Genomic DNA, 18,129 nt, shown 5'->3' on the forward strand with positions numbered 1-18,129 from the left:
TGCGAGAGTCGAAAACGCGATCCCGATATGGTCAAGATACTGAACTGAGCTTGCGTGCAAGCAAACCCGGAAGTAAATTAGGGAAGTTACGACTGGCTTTCAAACTTGGTTGAATAGAGTTTACAGGATCCATTGGGAGTTACACACATCTTTGTCTCTAGACTTCTTTGGAAAATGTCTCGACCAGCACCTCCTAAACCAGCCCCTAAACCGGGTATGTACCTGTTTACTTGATTGACTCACAGCGTCTTCGCGCTTCGCAATGTCAAGTGTCACCTCAAGTTTCAACTTCAAGGAAGGGAGTGACCGTTCCTTTTCGCTTCAGGTTTATTTGGGAACCAATACTTCAATGCGATATGTATTTCTAATTTTGTTGTTTATCGGAAATTTCGATTGCTTGCTTGCCGGCAAACACAGCCTGGTTTCCACAATTCCAATATATGTACTTGTGTTGTGATTGTTCACATTGCAGAAGCAATATCTGCCATTCTTGGTGAAGTGTGCGAGAGGGCAAGGCACATGTACTCCAGTGACGTCAGTGATAATGTACACTTTTCTCATAGACCTGCTCAATTCTCAACCCAATGCCTATGACAACTTTGATGTTGTCACTGGTTTCCCTTTCCTGCCAAAATCTAGAGTAGACAGTAGATGATAAAACTGAAGTGGGCGGTGTCGTAAAAGTTGGATGGCTATTCCACAGGAATTCGACTCAATGCAAGCAAAGCGTCATTGATGCAACCATGCAGTCAGAATAACTCCTGATTGCATCAGTGACGGTTAGCTTGCATTGAGTCAAATGCCTGTAGGCTATTCCATGGAGGTAGAAGCTTCTCCGGGAAGCTTCTACCCTTATTCTTTTACGTCATTGCCAAACCACAATAGCTGTATGGGCGACGTTTGAAAAATATTCAAATATATGTGATACACATTAATTTAACATACCAACAGTCTGGGATGGTGAGTTACAAATAGAAGTCTGTCACGCAATCTGTAGTTTTGGTACAGTCTTCTGAGTTCACTTTTCCACAGTACGAGAGAAACTCAGGGTCACTGATGATGAACATTTCAGGATTTGGTAGGAGAATGACAGCATTATTCAGCACAGAACAGGAAGATGATTTTAATCTAACCATAAAATTTTTCACTTTTGTAGGTTTGGTTAAAGTGTTTCAAGCAATGTACAAATATGATGCTCAGCAGGTGAGTATTTCAATAGGATCAGAAGTTGAATAATTGTTAGAAATAATTATAAAGTTTTAGGGATTGTGATTCTTGAAATAATCATAAGTAGCTTCAGAATTATGATTTTGATTCTGTAAACAATTTTACAGACTTAACTGCTACAACACACAAGGCCATGTGGATGAAAGTACATGTGGTTTTGGCTCAATATACTGCTTTTTACTGACTTTGCTGATGGGGAAGTCACTGTCTGGCAGGAAAAGGGATATTAAGATATGATATTCAATGTACGAATAAAACGTTTTCTAGTTAAGTTAAAAGTTTTATCTCTCTTTCTGTCGTATGCAGATAAGAATGGACAGTGAAATTGATCTAAATGTTATCACACTTGTGTAATTGGTTTGTAAAGTTGTTTCAAAATTTACTTCAGGATTGGTAATTTTAGTTGAGTTGCGGCAAACAACAGACGGATGATAGTGTTGTTTCGCAGTAGGCTTCCACTGTAATTGTTGAGATAAAGCAATAAAGTAGGAACTGATTAGTGTCTGTGTGTAGGGTAAAGATTTCCTGACTTTCTATCCGCGTACATTTCAACAACTTTCTTACACCTCTTTTCCTGTGGATCATGATTTTTTTTTGCCAAAGAACTTCATAGAATGCAAAGGCAACAAGAGTCTAATGACAACTAGACTCTGACTCAGCTGTGATACAATGTAAGTCAGAGCGGCAGTATATAAGGAATGTAATATGATTCTGTTTATGTGAAGTGCACTGCAAAGTGTACTCCCTGGTGTGTGTTTATTATGGGTCCATAAAAGCTCTTCGATTTTCACCGCAGTTATAACAAGTCAGTGCAACTTCTGAGGCAAGTTTTTGAACAACTTTACAAACCAATTACACAAGTGTGGCAACATTTAGATCAATTTCACTGTCCATTCTAATCTGCATATCAGTGTAAACTCATATACCACATTCATGATTTACAGCGTGAGCACGTGGCTTTCTCTTTTCCATTCTTTAGTCCAAATGTTGTGATTCTTAGCAATGAGCATTTCAATAAACTTTGAGCAAAAGACCTTGAAATGACATATAAATAGTTCCGAAAAAAATCTGTTAACTGCAGACAATAGATGCTTCTACTGTCAATGTGTAAACTCAAAGAATAAATCAAGTAATAGACTAAAAAATCCGCTGTGGTACAAGTATTTACCTCCAATAAAATCTAAACATGTCAAAGCCATAATTTGCCTTCTTGATTTTTTCAAATATATGAAATTTTTGATGTTGGTATTTGTATTTCGCAAATGTATGTATGTGCATAAGAGTTGTATTGGAAAAATAAAGTAATATTGATTTAATTGGAATTGAAAATGTGAATTACAATTTCATATATGAAAGAATATTGGAATATTAACTGAAATTTTCTTGATAACTTTTAGAGATGGGATGTTTTGTTTTTGACTTTTTTCAAATTGAAACAGTCTTACATTGCCTTAATTAATATTCTATATTTCTGATCATATCTTCAGGCTGATGAATTGAGCTTTGATGAAGGTGATATGTTATATGTGCTGGACATGGTATGTATCATAGCTTTCAGATCAAATAGTGCAAAGTTTTGATGTTAAAGTTCATGTCTGGATAAATGTAGATAGAGATGTACATTGTGTTGTTAGCTTTGTATAAATGACCACTTTCAACAGCAGACCTAGCTCTGCATGGCAGGGCTGTGTGTTCCTGGCGTATGTGGTGGGAGGCCATAACGCCGGGAACACACAGCCCTGCCACGCAGAGCTACAGCAGACCATGTCAATCAATGCTGTTCATACTTGGGGAATGTTTCTGATTCTTCATTACTTTGTTTTTATCATGGATCCAGAACTGAATTCCATGGGTAAATCAACAACCGATATATTTGGTTAAAAATCAACTTCAAGACTAGCCATCACCTGAAACAGACAAGTCTGTCACAAAACTGTAAATGGTGTTTTTATTAAAGTTGGGATGTAGGTAAATGACTGTACTGGTTCCTGGTCGTTTTACAGGGATTTCCCTCAGTGTATCATTGCAATCAGACTGGGGACAGCAGAAATGTTACCGAGGTTTCTGAAAAATTTACCAAATGTTGCCCATGCTTAGCATAAACACTCAGTACAACATTGTGAAACATCCCCCTCAGTTTGAGCTATTTGCATACCATATAACATACTGCATCAGCTGGTTAATACTTAAACATTGTCATTTTAATCTGTCATGAATATTTATTTATCTCCCTGTCATTGCATTAACCGGGAGAGTGGTAGGGTTGGATCTGAAACTGAAATAATATGAACTTCCCAAAAATTGAGTCAGGCACTGCTTGCCCATGTTAAACAGTAGACATAAGCTGTACAATTTAATAACAATGATAAGATTGTAACCATGGTATCATGGTTAGCCATTTTTTGACTAAAGTGACATAGTATAGTTGACACATACCAAAAATACATGTAGTCCTAAAACTCCACCATGTTTCCCTATTTATATTAATCTTCTCCAAACAAGTGTTTCTGTCACATAACATTTGTTTCTGTGTTTCTCCTTTTTTAAGAGCAATTCAGATTGGTGGAAAGCCAAGTGTGGTGGAAGAACAGGTCTCATACCAAGTAATTATGGTAAGTGTTCAGGTATCCATTGATTTGAAAAAGAAAATTTGTCATTTCAAGTGTAGGTTTCCACCAAATCAAATTTCTCATTATGAAACTGGTAAGGAAAATAATCTAAATCTGAGTAAAATTTGGTATTGTTGGTATGAGTGAACAAAATTAGGGGACACAAGCTGCTGATATGAACTAAAGGGGCTTAATCCTTGGGTCTCTAGCTCAATCTATACTCCTATAAAACTGTAATGAGTCCCTAGGTATCGATAATTACTGCAAAACTGTCATTGTTCAATATAGTCTACTATCGGTTATTTTCATCAGTGCGCAAATGTTATACTTGTACTATTTGGTATGCTTTAGCTCTGAATTCAAATCATCCAGTCTCCATAGAGAATATGTCAATCATTTCCAATCACAGAAAGTCAAAATGTAATGCATATCAATAGTGTTGATCGTGATTTCAGGTTTGTTACTAAATATAGCTGCATGCACGCAACTTCAGACAACGCTGCCTGAAATTCAAACAAATTTTCTTGTTGCATGCACGGCTGTTGTTGCAGCTGGTAATCTGAGCCATAAATTCATATGAATCAGTATGATTTTTAGTAGCCACTGTAACTCTAGCGGGTTTTATTTTCATAGTTTATGTGGAAAATGCAGACAAATATTCATTTATGCATATTTATGAGAGAAAAAGTAACGTCATTCGCAATCAGTGCTGTTATTCTGTACTTAGATGTACATTTGTCAAAGTGCTGGAACAACATTTTCCAGAATACTGCAAAATACAAAACTTACCCACCATTTGTTCTAGAATGCTGGCAGTGAGAGTGTATTTCATGTTGGCAGTATCGTGTGTTTGAAATATCACTGACACAGACATTGAGCTTGTGTTCCAGAGTATGGACAAGATCTAATCGTACAATTTTGTTGCAGAGCTATTGTTTATCTTTATGCTTATTTTAAGATATTCAACTTTTTTAATCAATAAATTTTCAATGCTTTAATGATGTTTAAAAATAATCACAGAAAGGAATCATAGTATTATCTCAAAACTTGATTTCAGTTGATAAACAGAAATGGACAAATATTTTTTTCTACATTTATCTAATGTCTCAGTAAATGACAAATCTTTATTTAACCAAATTTAGCCATATACACGGTATTTACTGCAAGATTTTTGTATTCTAAAACAATATATGTATATTGGTTTTCAGTTGAAGAAAGCGCTGAAGCTGTGGACAATCCTTTACATGAGGCTGCAAAGAGAGGCAATCTGTCCTTCATGAATGAATGTCTGAATAATGGAGTGAGTGTGCTTTCTGTCGGTAACAAACTTACTTCCCTTGTCAGCCACAAATAAACTGTGAAATAATACTCATTCAATTGGTATGTGTTATGTGAAACGTTTTTGCACACCAATTTCCTTCTGTATTGTTGGCACTAAGGAAATGGTGTATATTGTTTAATGCCCTTTCCAAGGAGTCTTTCATTCCACAACAAATTTGAAATCTGAAACTACATACCAATGCTCAACAGAAAGCATTAAAGTTAATGCTGCTTTCAGTTGTCTGTATGAATGTAATTTCAGATTTACAACTTGTTGTGGAATGTATTTTTAGATTTGAAATTTGTTGGGGATTGAAAAATTCTATGGAATGGACATTTAATCTGTACTAAGAGATTGTAAATTACTTGACAGGATTGATAGATCACTTTTAATTTTTAATTTTAGCCTCAGGAAAAGTGTTCCTAAGCATTCTAAAAATGTTCACAATTACATACAACAGGCACTTCCTGTTGCAGACAGTATTGTTGGTTTGTGACCAGGCTCATGCGCCTATACTGTGTGCATAGAGATGGCCAGCACTATGATTGCTACATCAAATTGACACAGCACACAGATTCAAGTTCTCACTACGTCAATAAAATATTACATGAGCATACACTGGTTAAGGACTGACATTCCAAAAATTGACTCAGAATGCTGAAATAGTGGCGGCCTAGAGTTGACAGATCTTATCCCATACCATAAATGTTGGTCAGGAAAACAATGCATAGATTGTTAACGGTTAGTTGTGTCATGGAGCTACCAAATCATGGTGTGTAAACAAGACTATGCCAACAAGACCTGTAAACACATTTATAAATGCCACAGAATCAGATCATAAAAATATTAATGTCTAGATATTTACAAGCATTTATGATATTGAGAATACGCTGGTTGTCATTCCATAGATTTTGGTTTTATAATCAAATTTAATCATTGTAATATTGCATGAATTGCAAAGACGATAATTACTGGTGATGTTTTGTGTGAATAGGTCTCAGTGAATGGCCTGGACAAGGCTGGATGTACAGCATTACACTGGGCAGCACATGGTGGCCATATAGACTGTGTGAAAACACTTCTATCAGTGCCTCGTATACAGATCAATGTACAGGTAAGTCATGTTTTGAATCTTTGTCATCATCTAAGTAATCAGCAATATCATTTGTTGAGAACACCAGAGTCCATATTTGCTTCAAATCACACGGCTAATTATTCTATTCTGTCACATGTAGATTTACTGATAGTTGTACAAGAAGTACAGTTATGGATGTTGTTTGGATCACCATGCTTGATCCTCTATGTTACATGTGTAACAGTTTTCTTCAAATACATATACTTTGATAGTGAATATACAATGGATTGAGACACATTTTAATTTGTACTTAATGCAGTCATCTCTAACTCAGCTTTGCATTTTATTGCATAGTTAGCAATAGTTGAATAGTTAAATCTGTATGTTAATGGATCTACTGGTAAGAAATTAGAAAAGCTGTAAAATTATCAAAATGTATACAACCATACTTCTTTATCATTGGGTACCTATACTGTTCACCCCCAATTCTCTATAAAATGGTCCACAATCACTATTGAGAACAATGTGCTTGGACCAAACCATGGTCACTGTGGTGAAATGGTGAAGTTAGACTAAGACCTTGTTTGGCTGATCTGAAATGAGAAGCCATGTTTGAACCAGAAATCAGGAAGTTCCATGGTTTCATCGTATGATTTTTACCAAGAACTAACGATTGCTGATATGTACCTTAAAATGATGTCAGATTATGCACACATGACTCTAGGTGTGTTGGTTCCTATTTTCAGAATAAGATGGGAGACACGGCATTACATTCAGCAGCATGGAAGGGACATGCAGAGGCTGTGCGTTTACTTCTTGAGAAAGGTAATTTTAAATTATACAGAATTTGTGTTAATATGATTGAAAATACAGCCCCTCCGTCATGGATTGACTTTGCCGACAACCAGTGTTTTCAAGTGAAATACAAGTAACAACTGGTAGCTACTGAGAGTTCATCTTCAAAGCCAGCCAGAATTTAACAGCATATAGTCTGGCAACACAACCGGTATAATAAACCTTTTCTTCCAAATGGATTGACGTGTAGCCATGTGAAGTTACACAAAACTACAAATATTCAACTGAAAACACTTATTCAGTAGTATACAATTAAAATAAGGTACAGCTGATACCTAGACTTGTATATAACCCCTCTATGTATTCAAATGAATGCTACCCATTTATGGTATATCAGTATCTTACTGTATACCAATGTGTTACAGTATAGCAATGTGTAACCGTATTCTGATAAGTTACTATATACCGATGTTACAGTATACCAGTGTGTTACCATATATCAATGCGTTACAATGTACCAATGTGTTATACTGTATTCCACTGTGTTTCAATGTACCAATGTGTTACTGTATACCACTGTGTTACCGTATACCAACGTGTTACCGTATACAATGTATTACCGTACACCGATGTTTTACCTTGAACTTATATGTTACCATATACCAATGTGTAACCGTGTATTGATGTGTTACAGTATACAAATGTGTTACTGTATACTGCTTGTGTTACTGTATACCAATTTGTTACCATATACAGTGTGTTACCGTACACTGATGTTTTACCGTATATCGATGTGTTACGATATACCAACGTGTTACTGAATACAATGTATTGCCCTACACCGATGTATTACCATAAACTGATGTGTTACCATATATCAATGTGTTAAAACTTATGTGGGACTGTGTTTGGTAGAATGCAAGAACTGATCATAAATGATCGTCATGTCTTTGTGACGTTAATGTTGAACTATTTTCTGTTTTATCCCTTTCTTTCTCACAGGTATTAAAACTGATCTGAAAAAACATGACAAGAAAATGGCGTATGACATGGCCAAGGATCCATCTACAGCAGCCCTTCTCAAACACACAAAAAGTAAGCTAAACTTTCAATGCCTGAAACTTGATACCTTTTCTGTATATCATCTATTAGAATGTAAAATTGTCTATTAATACCCAGTAGTAGTGAAGAATGAATAAGGCAAATCATACTGATGTAAGATTTGTATACCATAGTAAACCATACATGGAGTAAGTACTCATCATGTGTAAAACTCTAAATGCACTGAATATTAACAGACAGTTTACTTATGTATGAAAGGTGGTAGGTAGCAAGCAGAATATATTCCATTTACATTATTGTCAATATTTTAATGTTCAAAAAAAACATATATGGGCCGCGTCAAGCAAAAACAACCCTGATGTCAGGTCACATGATTTCGAGAAACATTGTTGCAAAAATTGATATACAAAGTTGCAAATTGATTGTTCTATTTTGTTTGAAGATCCATCGAAAACACTGTATTTTGCTGACTATAAACAAGTGAAGTCGCTTTTACTTCGTTCTGAAGTAATCGCAGATAACATTTTACCCACAGAAATATCCAGGTTGGTGTAAATAACAGAAAAAACAACATAAAGTTAAAATTATATTTAGCGTGAAATACGACTCGAACCGTTTCCGCGGGAACGTGGTTTCCCGCCTTACAACAGATCGGCTGCTACATATCATTGACTCGCAAAGCCAAGTCAGTGTGTCGACTACGTCCGCAACTTGTGTTTTTTTCCAAGTATGTCTGCAAGCTCATCCGATAATATGTCCGGATTGGACCAAGAATTGGTCGATTTATTGCTTGATCGTCGAAATGACGTTTTAGGTGATCGAGAACACGCCGAATTCGAAGTAGTTCCAGAACACGAACCAGTTGTCAGCCATCCAGCCGCGGTCCCCAGTCACTCGGAGTCCGGCCAAACTGTCGACGATGTTGATGACGAAGAAGGCTTTCGCCAGCTAACCCAGGGTGAGATTAGTCAACGCTCAAGGGATTTCGTAGCGTTAACATCGAGCCGTTCCCAGACAATGGCGAACGAGAGTGGTCCTGAAAATGTAGACACCCTTGATCCCCTGGATGAAGCTACAGCTCGTCGCATAATGGAGGCTGGCTGCGGATGTAACCGCAAATGCTACCAACGGCTGGACTTCGATCGTGTTCATGGGTACCGTCTCGATCTCGCTGAATTTTCGCGGCAGGAAAAGGACATTCTGTTGCTTGCCAAGCTTCAGTCTATGGAGGTGTCTGGAGACACTGCTAGAGGGGAGAAGAGGTCGTGTCAACGCTTCCGTTACACGTTTGATGGCCAAGAAATTTGTGAAAAAGCTTTCCGATTTGTTCATTTCGTCGGTAAGTTTTTCTCAATGTCCTCATCATAAAAGTAAAATTTATTCATACGTAAATGCAACCTCCTGAACCGCTTTAGTTTGTATTTACGCTAATCGTAATCGGATGACTTTCCAATGCGATAACGAAAAACGCATGCTCAAGTTCACGTGAAATTTTTATTGTCAAATGTCTTGTCATGGGCGACTTTTCATTCCTACGAATCCTAGTGTACACCCGGATCGTTTCCTTCGGAGATGTCGACAATGCACAGAAGAGTGTTACCGATATACATGTATTTCAACGACTTTTAAAAATGTATTTATATGATATCGCCGTTTCTATCAAATTTTCACTCGCATTTATCTGATTTCATAGAGGTCAGCTGAAGTTTTGCCAATTATTACTCAGACGTACCGTGATGTATCAACAATGATGCCTTGTATTTTGTATAAAAATGGTGGGACGGACGTCAGCATTAGTTAGGAGGGGGGAGTAGGTGGGAGCTGTCTATGTTGTGCTGAGAATTTTCAGATAAGGTAAATCACCTTGTCTCATTTTCCATTTTCTTTTCAGGTTCTCAGTCCTTTAAAAACCTAAAGGCCCATTACAAGGATAAGGGAGTTCTTCCAAGAGTTCACGGATTAAAGGGGAAGAAAGCTCATAATGCTTATTCATTTGAGGTGAGTGATCTAAACAAATTATTTTGTGCTCTCCAGTGTATTATGAATTCATGTTGTTCATTCATGTTACTGTAGCTATTTTGAAAATTATTAATGAGTGCATGCAATCATTGCAGTAATTTAGAATTTTATAATCATTAAAAAAACAGAAAATGAAAAGAATGAAAAATATTTTGGCATCATTGATTAGTATTGTGTATAATTTGACAGCGTTGACTTTAAAAATATTCAAAAGAATATTTTCTCTGTATGTAAAGCTAATAAACTACAATAATTTTTACTTCTTATAGTTATTTACAAAGTTCTGATATATTTTTACAGACTAAGGCAACATTTACTATTTCATTGATTTTAACATATTTAAAATTATATTTTTGAATTTTCAGGTTATTGCTGATGTTATAAAATTCCTGGAGCAATATGCACAGGAGAATGGTATCCCCATGCCAGCTGCACCTCGTGGTCGTGATGGTGTCCCACCAATTTACCTGCCATCAAGTTTACGAAAAGAGGACATTTATAAGCAGTATGTTGACTCTTGTAAAGCTTGTAGTCCTAGTAAGCAGTGCGTTGGCTTGACAACATTCAAAGGTGTATGGAGCTCCTGTGCTCCGCATATCCAAAAGATGAATATTCGTACAGATGTTTGTTCTAAGTGTGAAAAGTTCAGACAAAAAATTATGTATGCTGTAAGTGAGGAAGAAAAGTTAACCCTGACTTCAGAATACAATGACCATGTTTGCTGTGCAAAAGCTAGAAGAGAATTTTACAATGAATGTGTCAGTAAGTCATCAGTAGAGGTCAGTGCAGCATCTGGTGTTGAAATTGGTTCTGAGCCTTGTTCTAATGATTATTTGATGTCCATTATACTTTTGATTTTGCTCAAAGTTTTCTTCTTCCTCATCAAACTAGACAAGTCCATTGTATTTTTGTCACCTTTGAAAGTACACTGTTTTGGAGTGTGCAATGAAGCCCTTAAGTTTCAGATCAATTATTTATTTGATGAGACAGATTCAATTTCAGTTGATGGGAAAAAGAGTCATGGACCAAATAATGTGATCAGCATGTTAGACCACTTTTTCAGCCATTACAGTTTAGGTGAGGTGGAATGTAAACTTCATGCAGACAACTGTGGGGGGACAAAATAAGAATAAGAGCACGATCCATTATTTTTGTAATAGATGTGCTAAGGGTTTACATCAAGAAATACGTTTACATTTTATGGAGCCTGGTCATACAAAATGCATTTGTGATGCATGTTTTGGCAAGATGCGTCAACTATATCGTAGGTCAGATGTTGACTAACCTGACCAGCTAGGTGATCTTGTCAATGCTTGTGCTCGGGTCAACAAGGTACAAATGCATAGTCATTCTGCAACTTGTGAGGAAATTGTTCAGTGGTTTTCATGGGATAGTTATTTATCTTCATTTATGCGCCCACTCAAAGATATCAGAAAGTACACCATTTTAGATTTGTAAAGGCAGATGCTGGGGCAGTGTATGTAAGAAAAGTGTCAATGATGAGGAAGAAAGAATTAGTTTGCTCCTTCCTGGTAAATCATGGCCTCCACCTGATGATTGTCTCCCTCATAGATTACCAGCAGCTGGTTTGAGTGCAGCAAGAAAGAAAGATTTACATGATCACATACTTCCATTTGTAAGGCCACCATTCAAGGAAAGTTTCAAATCAAAGTTCTGTGTTTAACAACTTCCAGTAATCAGTCATTTATAGTAATACTGGAAGAGAGTGAAGATATCACATCTATGTCACATGATGTCCCCTCTAAATAGAATGCATTTCCTTTATTGACTTGACCCCACTCTGTAAACTGTTCCTTTGAACTACATCTGTGATATTATTGAATTGTTTCATAGCCTTGATGGAAAATTTTCATATCAACTCCCGTGTACTGTCATCAAATATCTTCATTTCATCTCACCCATGCCAGACCCTCACACTAGGTAATATATCTTTATTTCATCTCACACATGGCTGACGCTCACACTGGGTAAAATATCTTCATCTCACACATGTCACACCCTCACACTGGGTACAATATCTTCATTTCATCTCACACATGGCAGACCCCCACACTGGGTAAAATATCTTCATTTCATCTCACACATGTCACACCCTCACACTGGGTAAAATATCTTCATTTCATCTCACACATGGCAGACCCTCACACTGGGTAAAATATCTTCATTTCATCTCACACATGTCACACCCTCACACTGGGTAAAATATCTTCATTTCATCTCACACATGCCAGACCCTCACACTGGGTCAAATATTTTCATTTCTTCTCACACTTGACCCTCACACTGGGTAAAATATCTTCATTTCATCTCACACATGCCAGACCCTCACACTGGGTCAAATATTTTCATTTCTTCTCACACTTGACCCTCACACTGGGTAAAATATCTTCATTTCATCTCACACATGGCAGACCCTCACACTGGGTAAAATATCTTCATTTCATCTCACACATGTCACACCCTCACACTGGGTAAAATATCTTCATTTCATCTCACACATGCCAGACCCTCACACTGGGTAAAATATCTTCATTTCATCTCACACATGGCAGACCCTCACACTGGGTAAAATATCTTCATTTCATCTCACACATGGCAGACCCTCACACTGGGTAAATTATCTTCATTTCATCTCACACATGTCACATCCTCACACTGGTAAAATATCTTCATTTCATCTCACACATGTCACACCCTCACACTGGGTAAAATATCTTCATTTCATCTCACACATGGCAGACCCTCACACTGGGTAAAATATCTTCATTTCATCTCACACATGTCACACCCTCACACTGGGTAAAATATCTTCATTTCATCTCACACATGGCACACCCTCACACTGGGTAAAATATCTTCATTTCATCTCACACATGTCAGACCCTCACACTGGGTAAAATATTTCATTTCATCTCACACATGTCAGATCCTCACATGGGTAAGATATCTTCATTCTCACACATGTCAGACCCTCACACTGGGTAAAATATCTTCATTTCATCTCACACATGTCACATCCTCACACTGGGTAAAATATCTTCATTTCATCTCACACATGTCACATCCTCACACTGGGTAAAATATCTTCATTTCATCTCACACATGTCACATCCTCACACTGGGTAAAATATCTTCATTTCATCTCACACATGGCAGCTCCTCACACTGGGTAAAATATCTTCATTTCATCTCACACATGTCACATCCTCACACTGGGTAAAATATCTTCATTCATCTCACACATGGCAGCTCCTCACACTGGGTAAAATATCTTCATTTCATCTCACACATGGCAGACCCTCACACTGGGTAAAGTATCTTCATTTCATCTCACACATGGCAGACCCTCACACTGGGTAAAATATCTTCATTTCATCTCACACATGTCACACCCTCACACTGGTAAAATATCTTCATTTCATCTCACACATGGCAGCTCCTCACACTGGGTAAAATATCTTCATTTCATCTCCACATGCAACACACCCTCACACTTGGTAAAATATCTTCATTTCATCTCACACATGTCACACCCTCACACTGGGTAAAATATCTTCATTTCATCTCACACATGGCAGCTCCTCACACTGGGTAAAATATCTTCATTTCATCTCACACATGTCACATCCTCACACTGGGTAAAATATCTTCATTTCATCTCACATATGTCACACCCTCACACTGGGTAAAATATCTTCATTTCATCTCACACATGGGAGCTCCTCACACTGGGTAAAATATCTTCATTTCATCTCACACATGTCACATCCTCACACTGGGTAAAATATCTTCATTTCATCTCACACATGTCACACCCTCACACTGGGTCAAATATTTTCATTTCTTCTCACACTTGACCCTCACATGAGGTAAAATATCTTCATTTCATCTCACATATGGCAGCCCCTAACACTCGGTCAAATATTTTCATATCACACTTGACTTGACCCCACTCTGTAAAATGTTCCTTTGAACTACATCTGTGATATTATTGAATTGTTTCATAGCCTTGATGGAAAATTTTCATATCAACTCCCATGTACTGTCCTCAAATATCTTCATTTCATATCTCACACATAGCAGCCCCCTGACACTGTGAAAAATATCTTCATTTCATCTCACACATAGCTGACCCTGACTTTATTTCATCTCAAACATGTCAGACCCTCACACTGGGTAAAATATCTTCATTTCATCTCCAGCTCTTTGTAGGATATCTCAAATCTATCTCATTCAACAGTCCTATCACATAAGGCAGAATATTTTCAATCAGTTATTTATATTTAAGCAATTCCTGAGAGCACTATTTTAATCTTGTGGATCTGCACATGTAACACATAACATTTATCTGCTTAGCAGAAAAGTGTATCTTGACACCTGCTTAAGGAATGTTCAATAATGAATGTGCATCTTTTGTCAAGAAATTTAAGAAAGAACTCTATAGTTTTTGAGGTCATGATCTTATTGTGGTTACCACTTTGTAAAGATATAGGAATATATGTCCATGAATTTTGTGTTAACAGGACAGCAATAAAATTACAGATTTATTTTACAGAAAGTATTTGTTTGTGAAGATCTTTATTCTTGTTGAAGTGATTGAAAATGTGTTGTTAAGTATGATTTTTGGTAGCAAGTGTATGTTGTAGGTGTTTTACCTCTTTAATTTCATTGGCTACCCCGCCCCCCCCCTTTTTGAAAATGTAGTGATCCGTATTGTCTTAGTATTTATTCATACACCCCAAAAAGTTTGAAACTTGTAGAAAGCTTTATTAATTATTTAATATTGCTTAGATGTATTTTAATATAAAATATGCAATTATATTGGTTATGAAGGTCAAAGGTCATATACAAGTAATTATGATGGGAGCACGTAAACTTATCTAAAAACAACATAAAAATGTTAACACTTATGAAAATTTGTCATATTGAATTAAAATGTTGCATTACTGTATGAATCTATTACATTGACACATCCAAAAATTGAAAAAATGTGAGTCCCTTAGTATTCAGTCGCATCATCCTACACTAAAGCTGATACCAGCACCCCTATCAAATAATGGTGCAATCCAATACCAAAATTATCTTGTATACTACAATTTACATCATTTTCTTTTAGTTTGGCTGGTTACTTTTTATTATTATTTTCATTGAGTGATTTTTTTCCATCCATGTGATTTCGTGTTATTTTATGCAATGAGCAGTCCCATCCATATCATGAGTGGGTCAAAGGTCAAACAAAAGAGACCTCTAATCCATACTGTAGGATGAATTGAGCAATCTGTTTTAGGAGTACAAACTACTAATGGTCCAGAATCAAATTTAGTAAAAACTCAAAATCTGAAAATTTTGACATCAGGGTGTTTTTGCTTGACGCGGCCCATATCTTATTTCATGTATGTTGCCTTTCAGTCAAAATTTTGGCTGCAACTAATTTTTTTTGACATCACGATCTGCATTTATGGAAAAGTTAATGTTTCAAATTGCTAAAAATAAACCACTGAACATCAAGAAGAATTCAAATTTCTTGCATGACACCATGACCAAATCAAGTGAGCCTAGCATTGTATTGCTGCTAATGATATTGAATAACCATGTTTTGCATACTCTTTTATTTAGATATTAATCGTTGAATTTTCTTTCATTCTCATCAGTGCCACAAAGAATTTCCATGGATTATGGTGATGAAGAAGATTCAGATTAAATATTGAGAAATCTGGGATTAAATGAGATGACTTACACGTCAACTGAAATCTGGGTCATGGGAAATATGTGACAATACTATGCTATGAAGTAAACTTGTGCTAAAGTGAAATGGTACCAAGTCAAATTTGTCAACAGTGTAACCAAATGTATGAACTGTGTAAGAAAAACCTATTTTATAATTTACTGTCAAGAAATAAACTGAATATTGAATTTAAATTTATACTTTTCTGTAGAGAAGAAAGACTATAATTTCACAATATCAACGCTCTTTGCATTTCTAGATGTGTATAAAATCTTGCATTTGCATCCAAGTTATGAAGTAACTTGTAGCAATGATTTTGCATTCAATTATTCACAATTGCTGGATTGGTGTCAGTTTTGTTCCCAGAATGCAACACCATGCATGTGACATGTTTACATACCAGTGTGGCAGTGTGGAAATTTAAATTTACCATTTGCAACAGTTGCATAAATTAAGTACCTAGTCCACGATACGTAATTGGTGACCATCATGTTGCAATATGGGAATGGAGAAAAAAGAGTTGTAACACGGGAAATTTCAGACATTGTATAACTTTGACATTTATTTCAGCTGGTATCTAACTGAATCATGTATTTATGTGATTGCTGGGAAATGTAGACATTGTTTAAAATAATCCAACTCAGATTAATTGTAATATTGTCATTGCATTTCTTTTCTATCTATTTCATCTTTTCAACTTCACAAGAATTTAAGTTTCAAAAAGTTTCAACTCATTCAAACCAAGCACAGTCACTTTGTAATTTTTAGGATATTCAAATAAGTGTGTATCCTTAAAATACACAACAATATTAGAATTCATAGCAATTTTAACTTGAAAGTTAATACAAATTCTTTCTTACTGAGGTTTAGATGTAAAATTTGATTACAATCACAAACTGAAAAACGAACATTCCGCCAGGTATCTTTGATAATAGTAGTTATATTTTTGTATCATAACTATGCAAAATATTGTATGCAGTAGTTGGCGTTAAGTAGACTATCTGGAGAACCAGTCTGATTGAAATCAGATGTTGAGATGGGTGTTTTCCATAGTCTCATCATGATCTTTACTTCCGGGGTGGAGAGGGTGGACCATAATACAATGTATAAATAGGGTCCGTACTCTCCTGGAAAGATCTTGATTTTCAAAGACTCTGGGAAATTCCTTTGAAATGAAATTGAATCCTGAAAAGTCCTGGAAAATTGATATTCCACCCCAAGTTTCCAAAAGGGCAAGATGACCAGTCATTATATTGTAAAAAAAAACACATAAAATTATACACGATCAATATATTGTAAATTTGATATCTGGAAAATGGTGTTTTGGACCTCAAAGTCTTTAAATTTTATGTGACTTTGAGTTATGGACCCTGAGAAAAGACAGACCCATCTCTTCATCTAATTTTAATCAGAATGGCGAAGAACAAGTGTAGTATTTCTTACTCTATTATTTTGAGCACTTTTCAAGCTTGTTATAGAAAAGTTTTGAGTCATAATGCATATTTTTGTCCCCCTGTGTATTGTTGGCCTTGTGCCACAGTTTCTAAATGGGAAAATATTTTATCATTGTTGGCGATGGTAAATGTATGCTACTCAGTTCAGAGATTGAGTCACAGTTAAATGTAATATGGACCTGCACCCCAAACCATGTCAAAGTAGGAAGTGAAAGATTAGGAATAGCAACTATCTAGTGTCAATCAGTGACAGAGTTAGTTAGTTGAAACGGTGAGCTGTAAAAAAGATGTCACAATGAGATGACGAACACAAACTCATTCATTTACAGTTTGAAAACGCCATACCGTGGTATTTGTGTTTCTGAAAACAGTATTATTTATGTTCCAATCTCTCATATTTGTGTTGCTGAGCTGTTCTTAGGTTTTATTTGTCCTTCAACATTGTCCTAATATGAATAAGTATTATGTATATTGTTTCCTAGACCATACATTAGCACATTTGACCTTTCTGGCAAAGGTCATCACTACAGAGGCTTTGGTTGTGCTATGCTGAATCATGGTACAACAAGTAGTGCATGTAGATAATGGATATCTCGACCAACTACAATGTTATGTACATGCACTTTGTGTTTTCTCTCCAAACTGCCCTATTTTACCATTACACACCGTTTCGGATTTGTTTTGCATATTGTTTTCTTGTATATTCTGGAGCAACTCTTCAGTTCTTGCTGTATCTCTGTATATAATCAAAGAAATGTGGCAAATAAAATATATGAACGAGATTCTCTCTTTAACCGCCGTCTTATCTTGGCAAAGTTTCA

General features: G+C 36.2%; 2 protein-coding genes across 2 annotated transcripts; both read left to right on the top strand.

Moving 5' to 3' along the window:
* Positions 1-12: 12 nt before the first annotated feature.
* On the top strand, positions 13-18,090 carry LOC139121961 (osteoclast-stimulating factor 1-like). The gene is made up of 9 exons (XM_070687299.1): positions 13-214; positions 1,157-1,203; positions 2,715-2,765; positions 3,776-3,839; positions 5,045-5,136; positions 6,152-6,271; positions 6,979-7,057; positions 8,030-8,122; positions 15,781-18,090. Exons 1-9 carry the CDS (start codon positions 175-177, stop codon positions 15,828-15,830), a joined length of 636 nt encoding a protein of 211 aa, XP_070543400.1. The 5' UTR covers positions 13-174; the 3' UTR covers positions 15,831-18,090.
* On the top strand, positions 8,819-11,235 carry LOC139122159 (uncharacterized). The gene is made up of 3 exons (XM_070687577.1): positions 8,819-9,428; positions 9,981-10,087; positions 10,474-11,235. The coding sequence occupies exons 1-3, from the start codon at positions 8,819-8,821 to the stop codon at positions 11,233-11,235; spliced, it is 1,479 nt and encodes a 492-aa protein (XP_070543678.1).
* Positions 18,091-18,129: the final 39 nt, after the last annotated feature.

Source organism: Ptychodera flava, chromosome 21, assembly GCF_041260155.1.
Source record: "Ptychodera flava strain L36383 chromosome 21, AS_Pfla_20210202, whole genome shotgun sequence".
NCBI lineage: Eukaryota > Metazoa > Hemichordata > Enteropneusta > Ptychoderidae > Ptychodera > Ptychodera flava.